This window comes from Ptychodera flava (genome assembly GCF_041260155.1).
Source record: "Ptychodera flava strain L36383 chromosome 23 unlocalized genomic scaffold, AS_Pfla_20210202 Scaffold_24__1_contigs__length_23054250_pilon, whole genome shotgun sequence".
Lineage (NCBI taxonomy): Eukaryota > Metazoa > Hemichordata > Enteropneusta > Ptychoderidae > Ptychodera > Ptychodera flava.
This window is the reverse complement of record NW_027248278.1, coordinates 8,322,753-8,346,604: the sequence shown is the minus strand read 5'-3', so window position 1 is coordinate 8,346,604 and position 23,852 is coordinate 8,322,753. Positions and strand designations below refer to the sequence as shown.

The following is a 23,852-nucleotide window of genomic DNA, read 5'->3' as shown; positions in this document are numbered from 1 at the left end:
CCGGAACACTCAATCGGTGTCTAACTCTATGTATATCTGTCTGCCCCAATGACAATGTCCACACCAAAAAAGTATGTACCAGCTTTACCTCTTTCGTCGAATTATGACCAATTATCGTGATACCATAATTAGGCTCTGTGTACATCTCACAGTATACAAGGAACGGGTCTCTATTATCAGCTGCAAAGAAAAATCAAATATTTTAACGTTTGTAGGGCAAAATTATAACGATTTGCGAACGAAAAAGTCAATAAATATAATTAGTAGGATTTTTTTCCGTAACAGATTTCAGAAACGTTCATTGTGTTAAATACAGTCGGTGACAAAATTTTGTCCTACCACATACTAGTAGGTAATACTTGTTTACATGGAACGAAAGACTAAAAGAAAAATCGTCCGAAAATTGCGCGTTTTGAAGGTAATCATAATGTTAAAGGCACCAAGCCGAACATACTGAGTTTTCTACCGACTTCGAAACCATCGTTGCATAAAATGGTGTTTGCAACTTGATAAGACTGATGCATAAATTGACAGTTGATTGCCTCTGATTGAAAGGGGCAGTCCTAAACCCTTGGCTCTCTCAGCAGTGGTTGTTGACATTTAATGCTTGTGTGATTATAGCCGTTTGTTGTCCTTTGAAAAGTTGTGCACTCTTGGTCAATTTTGCTCAGAGATAAAGCTGACATAAACCCTGCCCTTTTGCTAGACTATTATAACCTTGGGAAAAACAGTTGGTAGGATATTTACGCCGAAAATACTCACTTTCGCCTTCCGCTGGAGGACCATCCGGATCAACAACATATGTTCCACTGTACATCGCTCCCATATCCCGGTGTTCCTGGCATGATGGTAGAAGCCCTAAGGCAAATGGAAAATGCGGGTTTCTGGTAACTGCCAAAATAGACCCTGGAAAACCCGCCCACCTTTGTCGCAATTTTCGAAAACTTTTGAGGATATTCTCTAAATTTCACCGTATTTTGTGAGTTTCAGCCAACAGAGAACAAGTGAAAAATAGTTCCCCCGATGAACCTCCATAATTTTCGTAGGCACGTGACCATGATTGTTCTATTTTGCTCAAAGCAGAAAGATCGATGATCAAACAAACAAACAAACAAACAAACAGATAAACAAATATCATAAAGACAAGTGATTCAATAAATGATTAAATGAATGCGTGCATATGTGCACGAACTAACAAATAAATAAATAAATAAATAATAAATAAATAAATAAATAAATAAATCGTTACTAAAACATATTCATCGTTAGTTCCATTGCATTTCTGCGGATAGCACAATTTTACTCGTACTTTTATCTTTATAAATTACATTTAAGGATAAAATTATGATTTATAATTTATAAGTTATTTTGTTCATTCCCTGTTCTATTAGCAAATCATTATCACTCACCGAACTGCTGGTTTGAGCATTTCAACTCTCCTATTTCGAAACTGGCCATGGCGTCACCGCCTACGTCACCGACAGTAACTGATGTCACAGGCAAGTTATCCTTCTCCATAATAAGCCCTTTAAAATGTTCAAAAAATACTTTAATCAGAAAAAGAGAACTTTCAAAATGTCTGGGTGCTGATCTGTATGACAGCGTCTGAATTCTTCAACTAATCAAACAGATGGGAAACTATATATCGCCTTTTTGCCCCTGTATTGCTATTAAGCAAAAATATGCAATATATCCACTTTTACAACAATTGGTATCTCAAAAGCTTGTGGTATATCGACTCTATGTTCATCTCGTTTGTATGCTTCAATTTATTGAAAACAGTTTCAATGCGCATATAACAGTAAGATTTGCGATCAATATTTTATGAATAAGACGATTGGAACTAATTTGGAATAATCGGATTTTCATATATTTTTTGAAATTTCTCAAAAGTGTTAGGTTACCAAAATCCGAGTGCCATTGATCGTCTTCTATATCACAGTTACAGTTGTAATCCGGCAAGTCGCAGGCACCAATCAGACCACACCCACACATATTTGCCTCTCCAAATGCCCCTCCCCAATACGTCTGTGTATCGTTCTGTCCGTTCGTCCAATAGGTATCGACTTCACCGAAGTTAAACAGCTTGCTGTTCCGGCAGTTGAACTTCACCTCCTGGGAGCAGAACTGCGAGCTGGCAATTAGCTTTAACATGACCTCGATGGAGGTGATGTAAGTGATTTTGTACGTCGGGGGTGGTCCGACGAGCGGTGGAAGCGTTGGAGGTGGGGCAGGTATGCCCTGCCACGGGCAGAACGGATTGCAGCAGGCACAATCCCGGCAATGGCAACACGGGCAGTATGTGGGTGTTTCACCCGTTTCGGGATCGTCCTCTGGAGGAAGGTCAAATCCCGGGGGTGTCACTACCTCGATAATAAGTCTGCAATAAATATTGAAAGAAAACTGTTGTTCTTCACAACTTATAGGTAAAATGAAAATGTCAACATTTTCAAGTAACAAGAAGACATCTGAAACCATTGAACATAAATACTGCTAACAGCAGGGATAATGAAAAAAATACGTGTTGGAACAGGCATGTCAGCCTTACTTCACTAGTCAGATATTTCTCGAATTTTCCCCCGTGATGGGTGAACTCGTGCTTTACCGTTATTATTCGGTTCTGTTTGCTTTGGACCTACCATAATGTTTTGAGTCCTGTCATAGGAAACGCAGTGGTTTTTAGGGAGCCGTCATTATTTACGGCCTGAGGGTGAGAGGAATTTCATCGGGAAATCTGTAATTTTGAGTACCCCCCCCCCCCCCACCGCGCCAACCATGATGAATTTGAGCAACCCCCTCTCTAACACTGAATTTTTGACTGATACCCCTAACTCAGAAAAGTTAAACAAAATACATGTATTTGTAAACTTTACAAAAATGCAGAAATATTAAAGATCTTTCGAATCCTGATGTACCCTGCTAGATTATCATCGGTTATCTCATGATTAAAAAGGTGAAACCAAGGAAATGAAATTCAAACTTGCACACAATGCAGGTGTAAAAGCATACGCTATAACCAGTATCCAACGATATATTATTGTTTACTTTGGATGGGAATCATGACAGGGTTTTTACTAAGATATCTGACAGGGCAGAATTGAAAGTACGGCAAGGGAGAACACGCGGGAGGCCGAGGGGGAAGTGTCAGCGGGGGTTGTCTCCTCTCTTGCGTGGGAAATTTTGAGAAATTGATGTGGGCAACGGTGCAGTCTGGTGCAATCTGAGAGGTTTATTTCAATTTGTATTTTTATTAAGTAAAACTGTTAGAACCCCCAAAGGGGAAAAGCACCAGAGGGTTGCCCCCCTCTCGCATCGAAAAGTTTGAGAAATTGATATGTGAAATGGTTCAATGTGAGATTTACACCAAAAATTGAGTAACCCCCTTCTTTCTCTCCACATTTTGAGCAATCCCCCTTGCAGCTTTCACATGTTTGAGTGACCCCTCTCACATTCCTCCGACCCCCCCCCCCCCCCGCCTGTAATGACGGCTTGCTTCCAATCAGGTTGTGTTCTATCGTAATTCAAGGTGCAGACTCACTTTGATCTTGTCATAATGGTGACAGCGCCATCGTAGGTGGTCATATCACAATTTACCAGTTCAGGCGGCTCTCCAAACGGACCGTCCGTATCAATGAAGTAGGACCCGTCGATGATAAAGTTTGTGTTCAGACGTGTTTCTTCACAGGTCTCCCATATATCTGACGACAGAAGAACGGGCAGTTATGTTAATGCTCTTTAAGTTATACTACGTGGCTAGAACTTGAAAGACGTAAACTTTTGTTTGACAAACTTCTATTGGCACCGCTTCCTATCACTGTTTATTTTACCAACCAGAGATTCCATCTGCTAAGACAATATGTCTAATCCATCATGTGCCTTTCTCGTGACTCATGGATAATTTTCCCACCAAAAGTGATTTAACAACTTTAAACCTCTCTTCCCAATTCAGATACATTTTCTAACCTCAACAGAGACACTTCACGTCACTGGACTCTATGCACGGTCTCTCACCCTAGTGTTACGTTTCACTGTATGTAGTCACTGTCTATTATTAGTATAGTAATAAAGATGTCAACGTGGTCTCCCGACTGCTTTCTCAGACCTGGCCATATTCCATGCAACAGTGAAAACTTTGCCAACTCAAAGAACTTAAAAACTATCCACATAGGCTTTAGATCAGAAAAGAATGACAAATATCTGACTTTGAATATCTGTGCCTCAGGCACCTTGTACCATGGAGCATAGTCTGACTAATCCGCTCTGAGAAAATGACAATGTTTATAACTTTGGAGTGTTCAAAACTCGTATAACTCTAGGAGTGTTCAAAATTGACATAAAACTCAAATGAGAGGACAACCAAGGACCAGTCATATCTTGACGGTGTTTGAGGAGCTAAGAGACGTGAAATTGCTCACAATATCGCTGCCTTAGTACTGACAACAAAGCGATCTTTATCGCCGTCCAATACGGTTATGAAATGAATATCAAACAACATGGTATTGTGGCTGTTTGCGTTTGATTTAATTGGGACAAGAGTCATTTTGCTGGCCTTCTAAATATTATGCCAACATGTTTGGAATCATGAATTCCTTCGCAGGCATGATTAATTTTGAAAAAAAAAGCATGTATAGAGTGCGTCAAATACCTACCAAATTGGTAGGGACCACACAATAGTGACCCAATCACATGCTGTCCTTGTTTTCGGCCGAATGTATCGCCGAAGTGGATGCTTTCTATAGGTAACAAGTCCTTGTCTATGATTTTACCGTCATCGAAGACGTAAGTTGTCCCTGTGTCTACTCCGTTGCAGTTGCACTGTGCAGTAGTGTTCATAAGGCACCCGTTGACTTCACCACACCCGCACTGAAGCCAGAATAAAAAAGTATGATTTCTTTGACAGATATTTGCTTGCGGTTATTCTACTACGAATTGAAATGTGCGCAACTTAAAATAATACTTACCGTTCAGTGCCATTTAAAAAATACGCGTTGACGGAATATGTACACTCTCGCGAGACTTCGTTATATCGCAACAGCATTGTCGTTTCCTTGTCATTGATGAAATAATGGGCAATAGCGGGGAAGACCACTGTCTTTGATAAAATGTTTTGCCCAAGATCGTTGATTGCGGTTTTTGTTTTTGATTTTTGGGGGGTTTTTTTGACACCGAAGCCCCAGTGTAAGTATCCTTTATGTTCCATGAATCTTTAGTGGCAGCCATTTTACTTTATGGTGGCCGTGTTTGAATTCCCCCCGAAGGGGGTTGGTTTGCCATTTTTATTAATAAAAAAACACAAATTCACATTACCGCATTATTTTTCAATCCACCCAAGAAGAACGAGAAACATTTTAGGCCTAATGTAGCCAGCGTAGGTTGGGGTGACACAGCCAACCAGCGTCAGTAATATCTTGTGACACTGACACTAGCCTACCATTTAACCAGAAAAATCCACAATTTATAACATTTTGCAAGCTCTGAACAATGCTCAGAAGTTGTCCGTCCAAAGTTGTGCGTATCAGCTTAACTAAATGCTTCTGAAGATTACAGTTTAATAAAAACCTTACTGTAATTTAAATGAAGGCTTGACGAAAACCTTACCGTATACGGCTCTGTCGCTCCACCCCAATTGTGTTGGGCGTTGCCATGGCGGTCGACCCACCAACCGAAACCATCCAAGAGTTTGGCGCCTCCTCTGCATCCGTACCTGTGTCATGCAAAGTACCCACGCCATGTTGGTCAACAAACTTCGTCAAAGGGAAGTTTCCCCATAACTGAAGGTAGAATGCGCGTCGGGACAGATATTCGGACTTTCAAAGTTTTACAATACTTTTCTGATCTACCACTTGTAATGGCGTATTTTGAAGCTACTGGAGTAATAAATTTACTTTTTACCATCTTGGTTTTTCGAAAATCGAATACTCGATTTTTTTTTCTCATAGATTTAACACAGTGCAGCGCTGGCTGCCATTTTGAATTCTAAATATCGATAAATCTTAGGTAATTTGTTTCTCTAATACCAAAATTTGCACGGTCACTCCTGGTTTTTATTTTGAATGAGAATGGATGCAGGGTTCCTTGACGAAATTTTAGCAAAAGTTGAAGTCTTCACTTGCGAGGCGCATACTACCTTAAGTCGAATTCTGCTGGTCGCTACTCCCTATGTTGTTTTTGTTGTCATTTTCACGCTGTACCTGTACACCCTTGTCGGCCGAATTACTTGTCACTTTTTTCCGGAACCCTTCCTCCTTCCCACAATACCCCTCATTCTGAAAACTATTTGTCTGTGACTTCTTTCTTCATATTTGTCTATCGACCTCAACTTGTCTCGTTTTATTTTCCTGCCTCAAATTTAATTACCGTTCGTATTATTCAGTAAGTCTTTCTGTTGGTTGCCTTTCGTGTTTACATTTCTTGATGCTATTTTTCTCCATGTCTCAACTTTTGCAACTAATTTGCATCACAACTCTTGCACTAGTCTGTTGCTATAGAAACAATCCTTTATCTTTTATAGGGAAATCTAAATAGCCCCCACCTCATATTTTGATAACAGAAGCCAGCATCCTCGATGATAGCTTCAATCTGCTCCTCAGTGTACTGGTACTCCAAAGTCTTTTCGTAGCCGCCCGGGTCTTTTTTCCAGCGCACGTTAGTTGATTTTTCCGAGTCGTGAGGAATAACTACCACGCCAATGTCACGTGACATGTCGCACAAGACCTGCTCAAAAACAGAACGAGTAACCGTTTGCATAGTATGTAGAGCACTCATAGAAAATGTATTGAGGAAATTTTGTTCAAGTAAGATTGTCGTAGACAAGATGAATTTCTCACAACATTCTAGTTTGATCAAAACCTCTCAGTTCATGATTGTCATAACGTCTTGCCAAAACTTTTAGATACCCGAAACTGATGTGACAAATATCCCCTGACTTGCTACAAATCTAATCTTGGTCATGTCTTGAGTCGGAGGGAATCAGTTGCGAACCCCACAGTCTCTCAGAATGCGCCGCGGAGACAAATAATCGGACTTTCAAAGTTTTACAATACCTCTTTGGTCCACCGTTAGTTGAACTCATTTTGAAGCTCGGGAAGTAAATATAGTTCAACTCTTTTATTGTGTAATGTCTCCCAAATGACGGAACACAGGGATGGTGGCTATTTTGATTTTCGAATGTCGGTTAATATTTGGAATATGTTGCCCTTGAACAAAACTTTAGACATTGACCCCTAATCTTTAGTCTTGTTTAGAAAGACAATTGTTTTAGGCCTCCGCGATTTTTAAAGGGAATATGCTTGAAAGTTTCATGACGGAAATTTTTGTGCAAGTGTTAAAGTCACTCAACTTCGAGGTACGTATTACATTAACAAAGCTCAGAAGCGTTATGTCGAATAATGTCATTGATAACTTACAATGTTCTCAACCACTGAATGATCATTTATGCTAATAGAATCACAGGGAAATTCAAGTTGGCTCGTGTTTGATATACATAAGCAAAAGCTATGTTTATTGAACAAAAATGACATCTGACAATTATTATCAACCGTAACACCTATTGACTAGTGTAGCAAAACTTTGTACGTACTGTAAAAGCAGGTAACCCTCCAGGGCCGTCCGGGTCAATGGCATACTGTCCATCCGGGGCAGCAGGTGTTGCTTGTTTTATCGCGTCACAGTTTCTAGGAATCACTGCAAAATTAAAGTACCAAAATGGATGATTATAAAGTTGTGGTAAGGTAGTTTCGTTGTGTCGCACACTTATACATGAATGTTTTTCGTCTTAAATCAGACGTCATTAAAGGGGGAGCAAGCGACGCATGCCTAGAGAGGACCATTCCGTGGCAAGGTTTGCTTGCTTGTTCACTTGTTTATTTTGTTTATTTTGTTTTTTGTTTATTTTTGTTTACTTATTTGCGTTTGTTATTCTATTTTTTCTTTTTTGACCAATTTTTCTTTTTCTTTTTATTTTTCTAATTTTTATTTTATTCAGTAAGAGTTTCCTGTGGATTTATCCCCCAGGCTATTTTGTGGCATTCCGATGGCGTGTCCCTAATTCTGCTCGCTTAACTTACCTTTTTCACCCCTAATTCCCTGTATACAGGTCCACACTTACCATTGATAACAATCGGTTTGGAACAAACCATTTTGATGAATGGGTTAAGCTACTGAAGGGATAATTTGGTTGAAGAAGCGTTGCACTCTACCAACACTTTTTTCAAAGTAACATTTCTTATCAAAGATGAAATAAAAACCCAATCACACTATAGGATTTTTTTAAAAAGCAGAGAATCTTTAGTTTATTATAGTAGCAATAACTTACTCGAAGGATGAAGAGGGTATATATTTTGGGTAGAAAACCTTAATTTCGGTACTAATTATAGAGAAAAAAATTCAATAAAAAACTTGATACTACTTTATGAAATGTGTTTCATTTGAAACGAGTATATGTGGAGAGAAAAAACGAGTTTTGCTTATCGATCCTCATTCTACAATGACAGAAGTTGAAAGTCTGACATTTAAAGAAATGATTAAAACACAGTCCCTCTATGATTAAAATCATGATACGAAAAATTCAAGTGACTCTTACTCAAGACTGAGAACATTATTACCAAACAAAACTGTTGTTTTGTTATACAATATATAGAAAACATACTGCGAAATATTCACAAGATTTGACGGAGCTAGAGTGGAGTTTGTTTTTTGTTTTTTGTTTTTTTGAAATATTGAAAACGGCAAAAAATCAAGTAGGAAATCGGGTGATTTACTTAAATTTCATGCATCCACGATTCGTTCCGAAAAAAACACGCCACCAACGGCCAGCTAATACACCATTATACTCACATCTGCAAAAGGTCACTCCATCTCCAGTGAAGCCGTCGTCACACTCACAGCTGAACGACCCCGGGCTGTCGGTGCACGTCGCATTAGTCGTACAGTTATGGGTACCTGTCTTGCATTCATTGATATCTACGAACATGAATAAATTACAAAGTGCGTCAAAAATTTCAAAATAGCTTTATAACAGTGTCTCTCTTCTTTAGAAAAGCATATTAGGCCAAAGTACATGATTGTAAATAAATAAATTCTTTGTTTTGCGTCCATTCAAAATTTTGAATTGTCAGCGATTCAAAAACGCATAAAGGAAATTTTAAAAATTCAAGTTCAATTAATTATTCACACTCGATTGTTTCAAAATAATTTGAATACATACATGTTCAAGAATCAAAGCGTCACTTTTAAGCCTCGGAGTCCATAATTTACACCAGAGTGCATGGTTCTGTATGCACGTGCGCTGGCATTTTACATACATTTCACAAACTTACCATCAAACGCTTTCTTGGCAGCAAAGTTGGATTCATATTCAAAATACATTATGTATCTTTTCTTTATGAAAAGCCAAATAACCATACAAGCATGGGGTCCAAAAACAGAGAATTTAATTCTGTAATAAATTCCTGGCGTTGAATAATTTTCTGACTTTGATTGCTCTTTTAATATGTTATTCCATCTTCTCTAAATGTTTGCAAAGGGGAAAGCTTAATTCTATCATGTCTTTCGACAACTTTTCCTGGATACACATGCGCATGCGCTCCACCAAAAATCAGTCATATTTGTATTACTGAATACATGTTCACACACAAACCACACTTTATGAATAATTTTTAAACGCCCCAAGCGGAAATTTCAATCCAATCTATTCAAAGTCAAAATTAAGAATAAAGGTTAGGGATCACCGTCCGAGTTTTGACAATTTGGAATCTTAATTTTACAGATGTTTGAAATTCAAAATGGCCGCCATCCTTGTTTTGTCTCTGGCGAAAATGAAGTTTTCGATTTCCTTTTGTTAGCTCAAATATCTTCAAAATGAGATAAGGCAAACAGTGAAAAGGAAAAGTGCTGTATCATTTAGTGAAGTCACAATACCTGTCCCTGATGGAGAACGATTGTACTTAAGAGAGAGAATGTGTTTTGTAAAATCACGGTTACGTTTTAATTTCTGACAGTTATACGACATGCATCACTGCCAATAAAGTTAATGAAGCAGGGCTTCTCGGAAAGAAGGCTTGCAAGATCGATTAAGAAGTTCTATGACAGATATGGGGATATACTTTCCAAATACGACATACCTGTTGCACATATGATACGAGACATCATTCTTAACTGTTACTAATAAAGTAATTCAGTAGCTTCACTGGATTGCTATTGAGTTTGACACTTTTAGGCCATTCTTGACGGGTGTAGCATGCTAGCAGTGTACGCTTACCTATTCCGGACACCTGGTACCACCACGCATTACTTATATTCGTGGTTCAAGATGGTCCTTCCTGATATTGTAAATATTTGTGTCTATGCGACGTAGTAATTTTATTACCTTTTAAGCTTATGATTTGGATTATTAGGTTTGTTTTAACGTCATATATTCGAAACTATTGCATTGACGACTGAGGTACATGACCTTGTTTAGAGATTATCAGGTGGGAACTACAATTAATACCTTAATGTAATTTAAAACCTTATTTGGTGCAACTTACTGGCGCATCTCAACTTTCCATCGCCTTCGTAACCTGGTTTACAAATACATGCAGAATCGATACAATCTGCTCTTACATGACAGTCAGCCTCGCTTTCGCAATGATTTGACACTGTGAAAAAATAGAGGGAGAAGATAAAACTAATGCATCAATGTAGACTGTAAACATACATATGCAAAGTGTATATATATATATATATATATATATATATATATATATATATCTATACATACATACATACATACATACATACATATATACATACATACATACATACATACATACATACATACATACATATACATACATGCATACATACATACATACACACAATCATGCATACGTACAAAATAATATATGTTTGCAAAAATTGTCCATTCTCGATTTTTAATATATGTATATACAAATGTATCCATGTATGTATCTATGTATTTTTGTAGATGTATGTATGAATGTATGTATGTATCTCTATCTATGTATCTTTTCTATCTATCTATACTTCTACACACCTATCTATACATCTTTCTAAATATATACCACTACAACCATCTATACATACAATATGACTTAGTGTGTCATACAGTTGATCTATCAACTTACAGTGACACTCGACGCCATCGCCTTCGTAGTCCCTGTGACAGGTACAGTTGTAGGAGCCAATGGTGTCTGTGCAGTCGGCATGCACTGAACATACTCGGTAGGTACATTCGTTGATATCTGTCGATGAAGATAACATATTTTCCTGAGACGTCTTGATGCTTCAAGTAAGGTGTCATCAGAATCACAATATTTGTATATTTTGTAGTAGTGTTCCTGTCGAATGTTATTTCTACGCAGAAAGTTCTGAACCTTTTTGATACATGTGATTTGATTGGATTAGCAATTTATACATCAATTAACAATGCTTTAATTTTTTGGAGATTTTGTTTCCATACCAAGAACTCAGACAGCGATCTCTGCAGACAAAAATAATATTCGTTGGCATACCTGTAGCTTACTATTGCGTTGGACTTCCGGTTCAAGTTTAAAGGCGGAGCCTCCCTTTAAAAGGGCGCGAAGTTATGGCGGCGTTCATTGTCTAAGTGGACACCAAACAGGCAACTCGCGGGCACACGCTCCAGAAAATGCCACTTTTTAGTTTTTTCCGGCCGCAAAAACGCAGACAAACTGCCAATCGGTCAGCGCGAAGCTGCTGCCGATCGAACTCTGTGGTTATATTCAAATTCTAACGCGACTGGAAGACAATTTTTTAGGAAGTTCGAGTGTTGGTGGTGGGGAATCAATGACCGTTGGCGATTTGAACAGACCGTCAATCAAACGCTTGTATAAACTCTGTTTGCCGGATTAGCAAAAGGTGCCAAAAAGGTTGAGATCACTTTGTGTAATTAATGTTATATAGAAACCATACATCGTACTGGCCAAGTGTTTGACTGAGAGGAGAACTCCACTATTGCGAGAACCTGGGATTGAAAATTGCGGCTTTAAATCAAAACGAAACGAATACGAGTACATAAACAGTTCACTACTCATAACTGTATTTAGCGGCATTAAGAAGCGCCTTTGTTCAGGGTAGACAAAAGGCAACATAAGCAATAAACGTGGTAATTTCCCAGCCTGGCAGCATGACACGCATGTTGTTAAAAACATCGCCTGAGAAATTTGATTCTGACTCCCAATTATTCAACACTTTCCCGTCCATTGAACATGTTTTAAATGAAAAGATAACGACTTTCTTTACAGAAAAAACATGTGTATATTTACTTTCACATGAGACGCGTCCATCGCCATGGTAACCATCTATGCATCTGCACTGTCCAAGGGAACATAACGCCAGACTGTGGCAAGTGGTGTCGTCTTCGCAGGGGGTCGATTCTGCGCAGTGAACACACAAAGAGGACTTACAACATGACAGTATATACATGAGCTACGGTGCATCGTCAGCAGGTAACTCAGCGACATTTCAGGGTCAACGCAGAAAAAACGTATAATGCAGGCTTTGAGGTAGGGAAAATTTAAACATAAACGGACTAGAAGCCGATTATAGAATACAAGTAGACAAAAGAGAACACAGATGTTTAATATGTAACATAAGAAGTAATCGTTAATTCAATTTGCCCATAAACATATATGGCATCACCACGTGACAGCTGAAACTGACAATGGTTCGTGTACAGCTTGCGATAACGAATGCCATCACCATAGTAACTGACACAGTGAACGATAATTATCACAACTAATATTTGTCAAGCGACCATTTTACGATATACGACTGCAACTTACACCGGGGATTTTCCCTACACTTGTGCTTGGAATATTAAATATGAAATACACGACAGTATACTAAGGTTTATTCTCATTCTGAGATTTAAAAACATTTAAAAATTCAGATGTAGCAGGATCAATAATTGTTAGGGCTGTTTGACATATGTTTCGTTGGAGTAGCTATTTACCGAACTGACAGATGTAGCTATATTTGTCGCTGCAAGGCTCGTCGTTCCATTTATGGTCATTGCCAAAGTCAAGCTTGACGCAGTCTGATTCAGGTTCGTTTGTTGGTTCTCCGTCCACCCAGTGATAGTATGAAGCGATGCTGTCGTCATACCACCTGTAGACGCCCTCTTCGGCGATGTCAGAGAGTCCTTGAGAAAGGGATTTTTATGAAAGTAAAACTGAATACTATTTCTCCATAGGCTACACACTTACATTTAGACATGTCCGAAAAGTGTCAGCATACACCATTACAGGCAGTATACGCCTTCAAAGTGAAAGACTTAAACTTTTGCTCAAACTTTCCTTACGGAATCTTTCAACCATTCTTTCATAAGTCAGGAATGAAAACCGCGGGTTACCGTGCGAACTTTGGTACTAGAGACACAAATTCCCCAAAATTTACCGATATTTGATATTCAAAATGTCCGCCATCCCCTTTTAACTCTATGGACAAAAACACAATTTTTCAATTTCCAAAACACCCAAGACGGTGAAAGTGTGTCTTACGCCAAGAGCTTTAAAATGAACCCCTACAAGTGGTAGATCAGAAAAGAATTGTAGAAGTTAGCGAGTCCAAATATATGTCCCGAGGCGCATTCTATCTTAGGGGCACTGTCGCGATGATGATGGTGATGATGATGATGATGATGATCATCATCATCATCTTCATCATCATCATCACCATCATCATCATCATTATCATCATCAATTTCACTATCATTATCGTCGCGGTGGAAGTGATCGATAGCGATCATCATATTCAACGGCACGATCTCGATCGCCACCGTGCAGTGAATGAATATTTCATCTGCTCGAACAAATGTTCCTAATCATCGGTCAAGTGATACCTTCCGCCGTGCCTTCAAACATTTCAACCCAAAGTACAGTTTTTCTTGTTGATCTCGTGATATACATAAATGAATGTGTGTAGAATCTTGAAAAAGACGTTGACCTGCACGCTAAAACTCTGAACAGAGTTGCAAGCAGACAGCAAATGAAGACAAATCTTACCAATCCAGAAGTCGTTGAAAGTGTACCCATGATGCGTTATGTATCGTACTATGTATGCCTGGATAAACCTGTCAGTTATCTTGATTGGCTCGGCACCGGCACGAAGACACTGCAGTTCGGAGTGGTTGGCATTCATTGGAGTGTCGCCAAATGTGTAACACATGTCCCCCAATCGCAGGGTGTCTTTACCAGGGCAAACTTCATCGGCTGAGCACATAATTCAAAACGAAATCAGATATAATGCTATTATTTAGGCCACAGAATATTCAAATATAATACACCAGGCTTCTGACTTTTGAATTAAATGTGCTAAAATATTCATACTTAACTAAAATAAACAGTGTTGCTTTTTGTTCTGTAAACTAGTTCCAAAAATGGATAGTTCCGCTGGAAATATGTTTATTTATTTATTCATTCAATTCTTTATCTATGTATTATTTATCATTAATAAATTTATTTATCTGTTTATAGTGTTTCAGAAAAATATTACAAAGCTATAATCTACAGCATAGTCATACGTTCGACAATGAAAAACTCGATGTAACAAACACAAACAGCACAGCACAAACAGACAACAAGCAAGTGTCAATACGTACAACAAAGTCAAATCTGTACAAGAAAAATATATTGATCTATATCATGTGATTAATATGTGATTATTGCGCTCCTTGGTTTTCTCGCTGTGAAAATGGTATGGTATGGTATGGTATGGTATGGTAGGGTAGGGTAGGGTAGGGTAGGGTAGGGTAGGGTAGGGTAGGGTAGGGTAGGGTAGGGTATGCTATGCTATGCTATGCTATGCTATGTTAGGGTATGAAAATGGTGTACAGTTGGGGTGGGGGACATGAGGTGTTTGCCGTGCTTTCTAATGCTAAATGCCAATAGCATAGCAACAGGTACCCGAGAAAAGATGCTTTACATGCAACAATTTGTTCACGATTAACAGCTGACAGGGCAGCTTTGCTAAAAGGTTAGTTCGAAGCAAACAGTGATATTTACCAGTTACATGAAAACTGTAAGTGGAAGGCTTTTGAATAAATTCCCGGCATTTGCTTTCAAAGAATAAGATTAAATGGTTTACAGTATTAAAATCAATGAACGGATCGTTAAAAATAATCTTTATTCACCACTTTAAGAGAACTCCGCTTTTTTATGTCAGTTTTATTTGAGGGATGTAAACGCATACGAGCTGTTGTCTACTTACAGCTGGAGTCCTCCTCACAAATAAACGTATATTTGTCTCCGCAGTTCACAGGCGCCCACTCGTTGAGCGACTGCTCGCTGATGACGCATTTTATTCCGTCCATCTGAGCATCCTGCGGCAGCTTGGTGAACGAATAGTCCGAACCGTCTGTCCAGACAATCTCCTGTGACGGCTCAGTCGGCAGTAGTCCCTTCGTCAAGCCAAGCCACACTGGTTCGTTTGCTGGCACAAGTCTAAATGGGCGCGGATTGAAAAAGAATCGGTTTAGAACTATTGATATGGGCGGAGAAACATACACCGACATTGACGCGCAAGGGTATGTTAAAGGTATACAGTCACATATAATCTAAATAAGCCCATATATGGTCAAAGGGCCGTTCCTTGGTATTCAAAATGTTCATGTGAGGGCGCTGTTTTAAAAAGCGGCCACCCTCTTAAAATCTGTGATCGGTTAGATTTTCTCTTTCCAAGGTAACTGTGGCAAAATTGGGACAGGTGACAGTATACCTTTAAATACGGCGCTACAAAGTCTAGAGTTTGATCTTAAACGATGTGAAAGTATCGACTAAAAACAATGTGTTCGTTTATCCCCATTGCTCGGATCAAGGTCTTTACTACGGCAAATTGCTAAAATGTGGGGTGACAGTGTAAAAATGGGAATATACATCACGGCCAAGGGCAAGCGCGAAGCGCATGTTACAAATGACTCCGATTCCCCGGTCCAACTGCTAGTCTGGATCAATTAGTCAATTTGTGATGAAAAATAAATCACAACAAAAAGACTTTCACAATCACTGCGTATCAACATACTGCATTCACTTTTGTCTCCACGTGAGTTGTCCAAAATTATCTCGTGTGCACGAGATACTATCCTGTGCTCACGAGATAGTAATTCGTGCGCAAGTGATACTATCTCGTGCACACGCTACGGGATACTGTCTCGTGTTCTCGTGACCTCGAGATAGTATTTCTCGCGCACAAGATAGTATCACATGCGTACGAATTACTATCCCGTGCGAACGAGATAATTATTTTTTTCTTCCAAAAGTTCCTTATGGGCTTCATACAAGAAACACTAGAACGGTTCAGAGGATCTTACTCGTTGTCCACAAAATTTTGATCTTGCAGTGATGATATTGAGACCAAATCAGAGTCGTGCGCTCGACATCGGAGATATGCGTCCAGGAGGGTGACAGGTTCAGGTGAGTAAAAGTAACACTTATCATCGTTTGGATTATACACCCAGCCACGAGGACATGTCACATCCACGGTCGCTGCACGAACGAAAGAAATAGTGTTTGAAAAAAAGAAAGAAGAACAAAAACATTAACAAGGTTTGATTTTGGCGATTTAAGTCATCGATGAGAAAATAAACTGGTTATTTTTTGTGTGTCCAACAGATCGCTTTATTGTCGCCGTCCATTCATTCATTCATTAACATAACAATAGGTATTTTAATTCGTGAAATCTTATCAATTGGAGGATTGACTGCTATAGTAGTAGTAGTAGTAGTAGTAGTAGTATGTTTTTTATAGTGACATGTAATTACCAAAGTATATAACTCAAAGAGAAAAATACAGGATGAATTACCCAGCCATCGGGCTTATAAGTCACTATGAAATATAATTCATTTAACAAATCATTGAGGGTGCTATATAATTAGAAAAACAAAGAAATCTCACAAATCACTAATTAGGAACATACAAAACATTTCGTCGCCTATTAAAAGCTCTAACAATGAATTTTGAGGTAACTCTTGGGTGATTTACCATGATATGTTTTAGCTTACATATATCATCGTAAGAAAAATATTCAGGACAAGATTCACTGACAAAATTATATAAAGAAAACCGTATCTCGGATTTCCTTTAGTTTTGTGTCTAAAGTGGTAAAAAGTTCATTTTTCAATTTATCGATCTTGCTATCAAAGGCCTTGTGCAGTGATTCCTGACCTGCTTTCAGGTTACGTAATAGCTCAGCAACTTCGCTTTGATCCGAGTCCTCCATTGATCTCCTGGGCGAACTTCGGTTACCCCCAGAACTTTGCCGTGGTCGTTTCTCTTTTTGACGTCTATCTTCATTCATGGTGACTTTCCACGTTGTTTAAGAGTAACTTAGTACAAGTAACAACTGGTTTTGAGCTCAAGGCAGGTCACTCAATCGGAGAATTTAACGAAAATTTTGGGAGCTACTGATTTGTGGTGTGTTACCTTCAAAGCGCCCTCAATCGTATCTATATATAGCTATAATATATACTGCTATGTTATAAGCACACTATTCATTCTCCTTTTACTTACAGTAATGACAGACAAAATTGAGAGGCGTGTCACAGTCCAAATCGTCATAGAGATGAAATAACTGTGCTGCCATGGCGACGCAGTTCTCAACATGTCCCGGATCATCAGGTTTGTTCGTCACTCTGTCCCAGTTCATGTAGGTCGCGAGATCGCCGTTTGACCATACATAGATTCCTGTCAAGAAAGAAGTGCGGACAAGTTAAGGTCCTTGGAACTGAAAAACTTAAACTTTTGCTCAAACTTTCCCTGATGAAACTTCCAAGTATTCCCTTATCGAAACAAAAACTCAGGACTGGATATGCAAAGTTTTCAAATTACCTAAGATTCACAAATAATTCACATTCAAAATGGCAGCTATCCCTGTGACTCTGATGGGAAAAAATCGATTTTCTAAAAATAAACACGATGGACTTTGTTTCTTACTCCAAGAGCTTAAGAATGAGACCCTACAAGTGGTAGATAAGGAAAGATTAACAAATATCGAAAGTCAGACTTTGAATATCTGAGGCAAATTTAAAGGAACGTAACACCACCATGGTACTTTTTGTACACATTCTATTGAAAACTGAAAGCTAACATATTTCTTGTATTAAAGGTATACTGTCACCTGTTCCAATTTTGCCACAGTTAGCATGGAAAGAGAAAATCTAACCAATCACAGATTTTAAGCGGGTGGCCGCTTTTTAAAAACACATGGGCATTTTGAATACCAAGGGACGCCCCTTTGACCATATATGGGCATATTTAGATCACCGGTGACTGGAACAGGTGACAGTATACCTTTAAGATGAGGATACTTTATTTATCATGTACTAAAGACATGATGAGCTATACTATCAGTATACAAATATGGTTACCAGTATTTTGCCCTAAAGATGTTAGATTTCGTCACAGCAGGACAGAAAGTTAGTGCGTCACTAATCCCCGTGTTACAATGACGTCATACCTTCGATAACTTCATCGGTTAAACCAATCCAAAAATCTTGACCTGTGTCCTTGATGAAATTGCGGACAGCAATAAAATCCTGTTCGCTGTGTATGGCTGCTAGGTCCCAGTTATCCCCTTTGGATTGACAGAAAGTCCTGGCATCTTGCCAAGTTTTGTTCTCGTGCACGGGGACATAGCAATCGGTGCCAATTTCCAACTCCCCGTCTTGACAGTTCGGTACTTAGGATAAAGAATGGATGATTTTATTTGTCACTTTTATGACAACAACCAACGATTTCAGCCTATACTGCGTTATTTTATGTTCCTAACGTTTTCGCAAAATTAATAACTGTTGTATAGTTCGAAAACCTTTTTGTTTGTCTATCTATCTATCTATCTATCTATCTATCTATCTATCTATCTATCTACAACCATTTGCATTTTAGTGTATCGAAAAAACTGATAAGAACAACAGTAAAATTGAGGTGGTCAACGATTTTTTAATTACATTTTATGAATATTGTCAGGTGCAATTATCAGCTAGGCGGTAATATGAGTCGAGCATAACGGAATTAATTAACTCCTTCTACAAAATTGGACAACATTTTGTAGCAAGAGGCCAGACGAAGTCAAATCAACACAACCCGATTCACACACACTGGCATCGGCGTCTGACTTCGTGCTAGACAATGTTTCAACTTAAGCAGACGGAGTTGATTCCTTTTACCGCCAAGCTGATAATTGCATGAATGTGTTTTTCCTCATAAAATGGAATTAAAAAATAGTTGACCACTTTGATTTTCTGTTGTACCACACCGATTTTAATGTTGTTCTTATCGGGTTTTCGATCCACTAAAATTAAAATGGTTGTACCTACCTATCTATCACCGATTGGCCCACACATACCTTCATACTATCCATCCAAGGTTTTAACTCATTGAACTATCAATTAAACCGTCACTACATTTCGATGTCAAATAGCCACATTGGTCAGCCGCTTGTGTGATATACATACATACATACATACATACATACATACATACATACATACATACATACATACTCTTTAAATTGGAGATACATACTTGGCTGACAACCGGTTTTGGTTGAGTTCTCGGTGGATATCTGACCATCCCCTTCGAACCCTTCAGGGCAGCGGCAGACAAAACCTCCGCCCTCTAGGTCCTCACAAGTCGCTTCGTCGACGCAGACTAGTTCACCATAGGAACACGTCCAGTCATCAACTTGGCTTTTGGAAACATCGCCTGCATTTCTTCTCGCTCTCAGGGTACTTCTTTTGCTTTTCCAGTTTTGTTTTGCTGTAATTTAAACGGACAGCGAAAAAATAGTTCTATAGTGAACCAAGACGTAAACTTCTGGAGTGCGAGGGAAATTCACAATCACACACTTGGGTTAAAATCCAACACAACCAAACATAAATTAATAACATAAAAATTTCAGTTAGTACGCTGTTCAAAATCTGTGATCGCTCAGCTGTTTGAGGATGCTCCTAGAAGAGTACGTGGGATTTTAATCGATGGTGACTATCTCGAACTGAGCGAACGGAATTCCATCCAGTTTGATTTGACCATATCCACTCCCATTCACCGGAATTGCGAAACTTGCGAGGATTTTTTTTTCCTCACTTGGTTGTCGAGGATAGGCTGCGTTGGTTTTTGGACCGAGAGAGTCTCAGTATTAGAGAGTTTATGGAGACCGCGCCAGGAACGAACTCATTGTCACCACATGTACTAGCATGGCAGACTTACCACATCCATCCTCTCTCTCTCTCTCTCTCTCTCTCTCTCTCTCTCTCTCTCTCTCTCTCTCTCTCTCTCTCTCTCTCTCTCCAGTGTTTGATAAATGTGATGGTATACACAATCAACTCTAAAATATATATTCTAATTCTTTAACCATAAAAACCACTGTATACATGCAAGTTTATAGTTTGCTGTAAAAAGATATCGATTGTCATTTCCTTTTGTAAAAAAATTGTCATAACTGGTCATGTATTCATCCGAAAACACGAAGATTAATGTAGTGTTTTGAGACTTGCTGGCGCCAGTTGATGTTATTTCAATCTGGCGCTCGTCCTCTGATCAGCAATGCGATAAACTGTCGGCAATTGTTTGGAATTACCCTACAATACGAAATTAGGTCGATCTTTGGTGGAAAAAGGAGTACACGTAAATGCACTTATCGATACAACATCTTGCTCAGTCACATAAAAAAATTTAAAATCCGTTATGAAGTAACCAATGTTACTGCGTGCACAAAAAATGCTGAAATTTAATCTTGCGATACAGCAAATATTAAACGTAAAATATGTGAAACATGGCACACAGGTACGGGGTTAATTATAAATTTTCTTTTTTTCCCGCCAAACCTACAATCAGACATCGTCAGGCTTTGGCCCGCCAAAACTGTCACTGTCAAATGTTTCACAATATATTGCTGAATCGTGACCTTGCTCAAATAGATCGCTTAATTCGTTAGCTGTGTTGCTAGGCCTTTCGTTCTTCGTGTTTTGCCTTACCAACACTTTCCAGTAAAAACATGACTTGTGATAGAAGCTGTGAAATTTCTAATCTGCAATTCAGTAGGAAATTTTTTTGAAAGGCAAGAAGGCGAGACAATTGCTTCCCTGTAATGGACTATAGTGTGTGTGACGGATTAAATTGACAAAGTATGCTTGAGGACAAGAAAATTAATCAAAGGCTGCCGACAAATTCGCTGTTTTTATCTTGTAGTGCCATCTGTTGCATAATTAATTTACAAATATGATTACCATGTTGGTTAATCTGTGTACTTTGACCATGTCAATGATCAGACTTTTGGAATCATGTTTGGTCGGTTGTCGTCTACTCGCTTTTAAGTGTCATTTGATTCAAGCTGCGATGTGCGCACTCGCACTAGTGTTTTTATTCCCATGGAAACATTTAACAAAATACAATTTTGATCACAATAGAAAGGGAGAAACAAATACTTATAAAAGCTGGTTTATTAACTGTTCCAAATCCTCTGCACGTTTTTTTGCAAAGCAACAAAGTGCATATTACAACCAAGGCTCCGTCCATCCTATGTTAAGTACAAATGCTGAGTAAGAAATGCTCATAAATAACTTTTGAAATGACAAGCGATTTCTCTATATGACAATTTTATGATGAAATAGCAAATACACAATATCATGGTATCAATCACGTCAATGCATCGTTCTGATTGGACGAGAGCACATGCAAGCCGTGGTATTAAACTGTTTACAGTCCTAAAACAGGCCCCTCAACTAGCGTAGAAGTTTAATTGACAATGTTTCATTTATAACCCCCGGTAAGTTTAGTACAGAGAGATAGAGCGTTGAAATAGCAGGGGAAATTAGAATGAAAGTTAGAATGAGAATGAAACAAATGATCCAATACATGGGAATCATTAAAAGAGTAGGCAGGCGTTTAGAATATTACTTTCAGAACTGCCTTATTAGAGCACTTTGCGTAAGCGTCGCCAAATCAGCAGCGTCACTTTTTGTCGTCTGCGTCGCTACCTCTGTCATAGTATGCTCGTTACCAGACACTTGATTTCCGTTTGATCGCTAAATATTTGATTCCACTTCCTCCTTTTTATAGCACAAAACTACAGAAGGCACAACTTTTAATACCATAGACACAAATACTGATATGATATAGATAGCAACAACCAATTTCGCAGGCCAGTCAGAGTTTTCACTCAACTGCGCAATTGCACAAATTGCGCATTTCGAACCAGTTTCTGCCCTTTAAAAGTTACTGACAGCGAGAAAATCTCGCACAAAACACAGCAAGTAAATACGCCCATATGATGGTGACCCAAACGCATAGTGTTAGTGACCTGTGGATTTTCTGTTGTTTCTGCCCCTAAAACATCAAGTTTACCTCTCAAATTTCGATGAAGAGGGCAGAAATTCCCCCCCCAAAAAAAAAATGCATATGAAATGGAGAGTTGCATGCTAATGGTTTTCTTATTGTGCAGAAGATCGGCCAAACTTCACAGGGGCACCAAAAGTAATCAAATTTTAAACTACGATGGGAAATATAGAGATTTTGGTAGTATAAAACCCATCCCTTAGCATATTCTAGTCATGATCTTTACAGAATGATTTCAAAAAGGTCAAATATCACTCGACTGATACAGCCAATTTCAAAGTAATTCGTAAATTTGAAATGGGTGTCGTCGTTAAATCTAGAGGGGTTACTTTGAAAAAATGACAAACTTTTCAGAGAGCAGTCAAACAATTATGTTAATCAGTTTATGACATGGATAAACACTAATAACAAGCATCAATTATGCACGTGACTTTCTGTGCGTACCGCTAAAAGTTGTTGACCTATGGAACGCGCTCATAAACAACAGCTGTACATGGATGTATTATGCGTTGGCGTCTATGCGAGTATGAATTGTCTACAGCATGAGCTGGGGACATCTGCGGGTTAGAATGTAGCTTTATAAACGGTAACAAAATGTTCAGCGAAATGAATTGATGGCTTAAGCCACAATGATAAAAGATAAGGATTATGCCAGCCTTTGTGGCAGTGCTGATATCGTTCAGAATTTGATACAGAATGCCTCGATTATTCTGAACATCGATATGATAAAAAAATCTTTTTACAGCAAACGGGGAAAATAGGAGCAGCTGTGTGTATTGTCAAGAAATACATTCAAATTTTACTGAAACAAGAATAATAAAAACCGAATGAATGTTCGAAGGTTGAATCTACTTAGCAGACACTAAGTAAAATTGATTCGAAAACATAAACAGTTCAGATTTATTTTATTTGTTTGTTTGTTGATGTTATCGTCTCTCTATTTCGTCTGCGTGATTTCTTTATGTCATTGTGTGTGTCTAGACTGCTTCTGTTGCTGTCCACAGTCTGCTTTCTGCATATAACGTCCGTTTTGACTGTACCTGCCTGCCATTTATTTTGAATATAACCAATCGCATTTCAGTGTATCGAAAAACTGATTAGAACTGCAGTAACATTGATGGGGTGCAACAGTAAAATCGATGTAGTCAACGATTTTTTAATTATATTTTATGAGGGAAGACGTGTCACATTACAGGTGCAATTATCAGCTAGACGGTTATGAAGAATCCACTCCGTCGTCTGCAAAAGTTGAGACGCGTCTGGCAACAGGTCAGACGCCGGTGCCGGTGTTTGTGGATCGGATGGTGTAGTTTTGACATAGTCCGACCTCCTGCTAGAAAATATTTCAACTTAAGCAGACAGAGTTGATTTCTGTATTAGTACCTAGCTGATAATTGCACTCGACAGTGTAATATGATACAATTTTTGCTCATAGAATGTATAGATTTTACTGTTGTTCTTATCAGTTTTTTGATACACTAAAATGAAATTGATTATATT

At 38.6% G+C, this 23,852-nt stretch overlaps 1 protein-coding gene across 1 annotated transcript in view; it reads right to left on the bottom strand.

Moving 5' to 3' along the window:
* Positions 1 to 23,852, bottom strand: part of LOC139124386 (uncharacterized) — a 53,861-nt gene that overhangs the window by 14,457 nt on the left and 15,552 nt on the right. Inside the window, exons 2-21 of the mRNA XM_070690518.1 lie at positions 19,542 to 19,775; positions 18,475 to 18,696; positions 17,529 to 17,702; positions 16,331 to 16,505; positions 15,232 to 15,464; positions 14,028 to 14,234; positions 12,977 to 13,165; positions 12,288 to 12,398; positions 11,127 to 11,243; positions 10,527 to 10,637; positions 8,836 to 8,961; positions 7,580 to 7,683; positions 6,533 to 6,714; positions 5,599 to 5,704; positions 4,650 to 4,863; positions 3,539 to 3,698; positions 1,905 to 2,380; positions 1,410 to 1,526; positions 763 to 858; positions 89 to 180 (exon numbers count right to left, since the gene is read on the bottom strand). Coding sequence (XP_070546619.1) covers positions 89 to 180; positions 763 to 858; positions 1,410 to 1,526; positions 1,905 to 2,380; positions 3,539 to 3,698; positions 4,650 to 4,863; positions 5,599 to 5,704; positions 6,533 to 6,714; positions 7,580 to 7,683; positions 8,836 to 8,961; positions 10,527 to 10,637; positions 11,127 to 11,243; positions 12,288 to 12,398; positions 12,977 to 13,165; positions 14,028 to 14,234; positions 15,232 to 15,464; positions 16,331 to 16,505; positions 17,529 to 17,702; positions 18,475 to 18,696; positions 19,542 to 19,775 — 3,446 coding nt within the window. The remainder of the gene's footprint in view (positions 1 to 88; positions 181 to 762; positions 859 to 1,409; positions 1,527 to 1,904; positions 2,381 to 3,538; positions 3,699 to 4,649; positions 4,864 to 5,598; positions 5,705 to 6,532; positions 6,715 to 7,579; positions 7,684 to 8,835; positions 8,962 to 10,526; positions 10,638 to 11,126; positions 11,244 to 12,287; positions 12,399 to 12,976; positions 13,166 to 14,027; positions 14,235 to 15,231; positions 15,465 to 16,330; positions 16,506 to 17,528; positions 17,703 to 18,474; positions 18,697 to 19,541; positions 19,776 to 23,852) is intronic.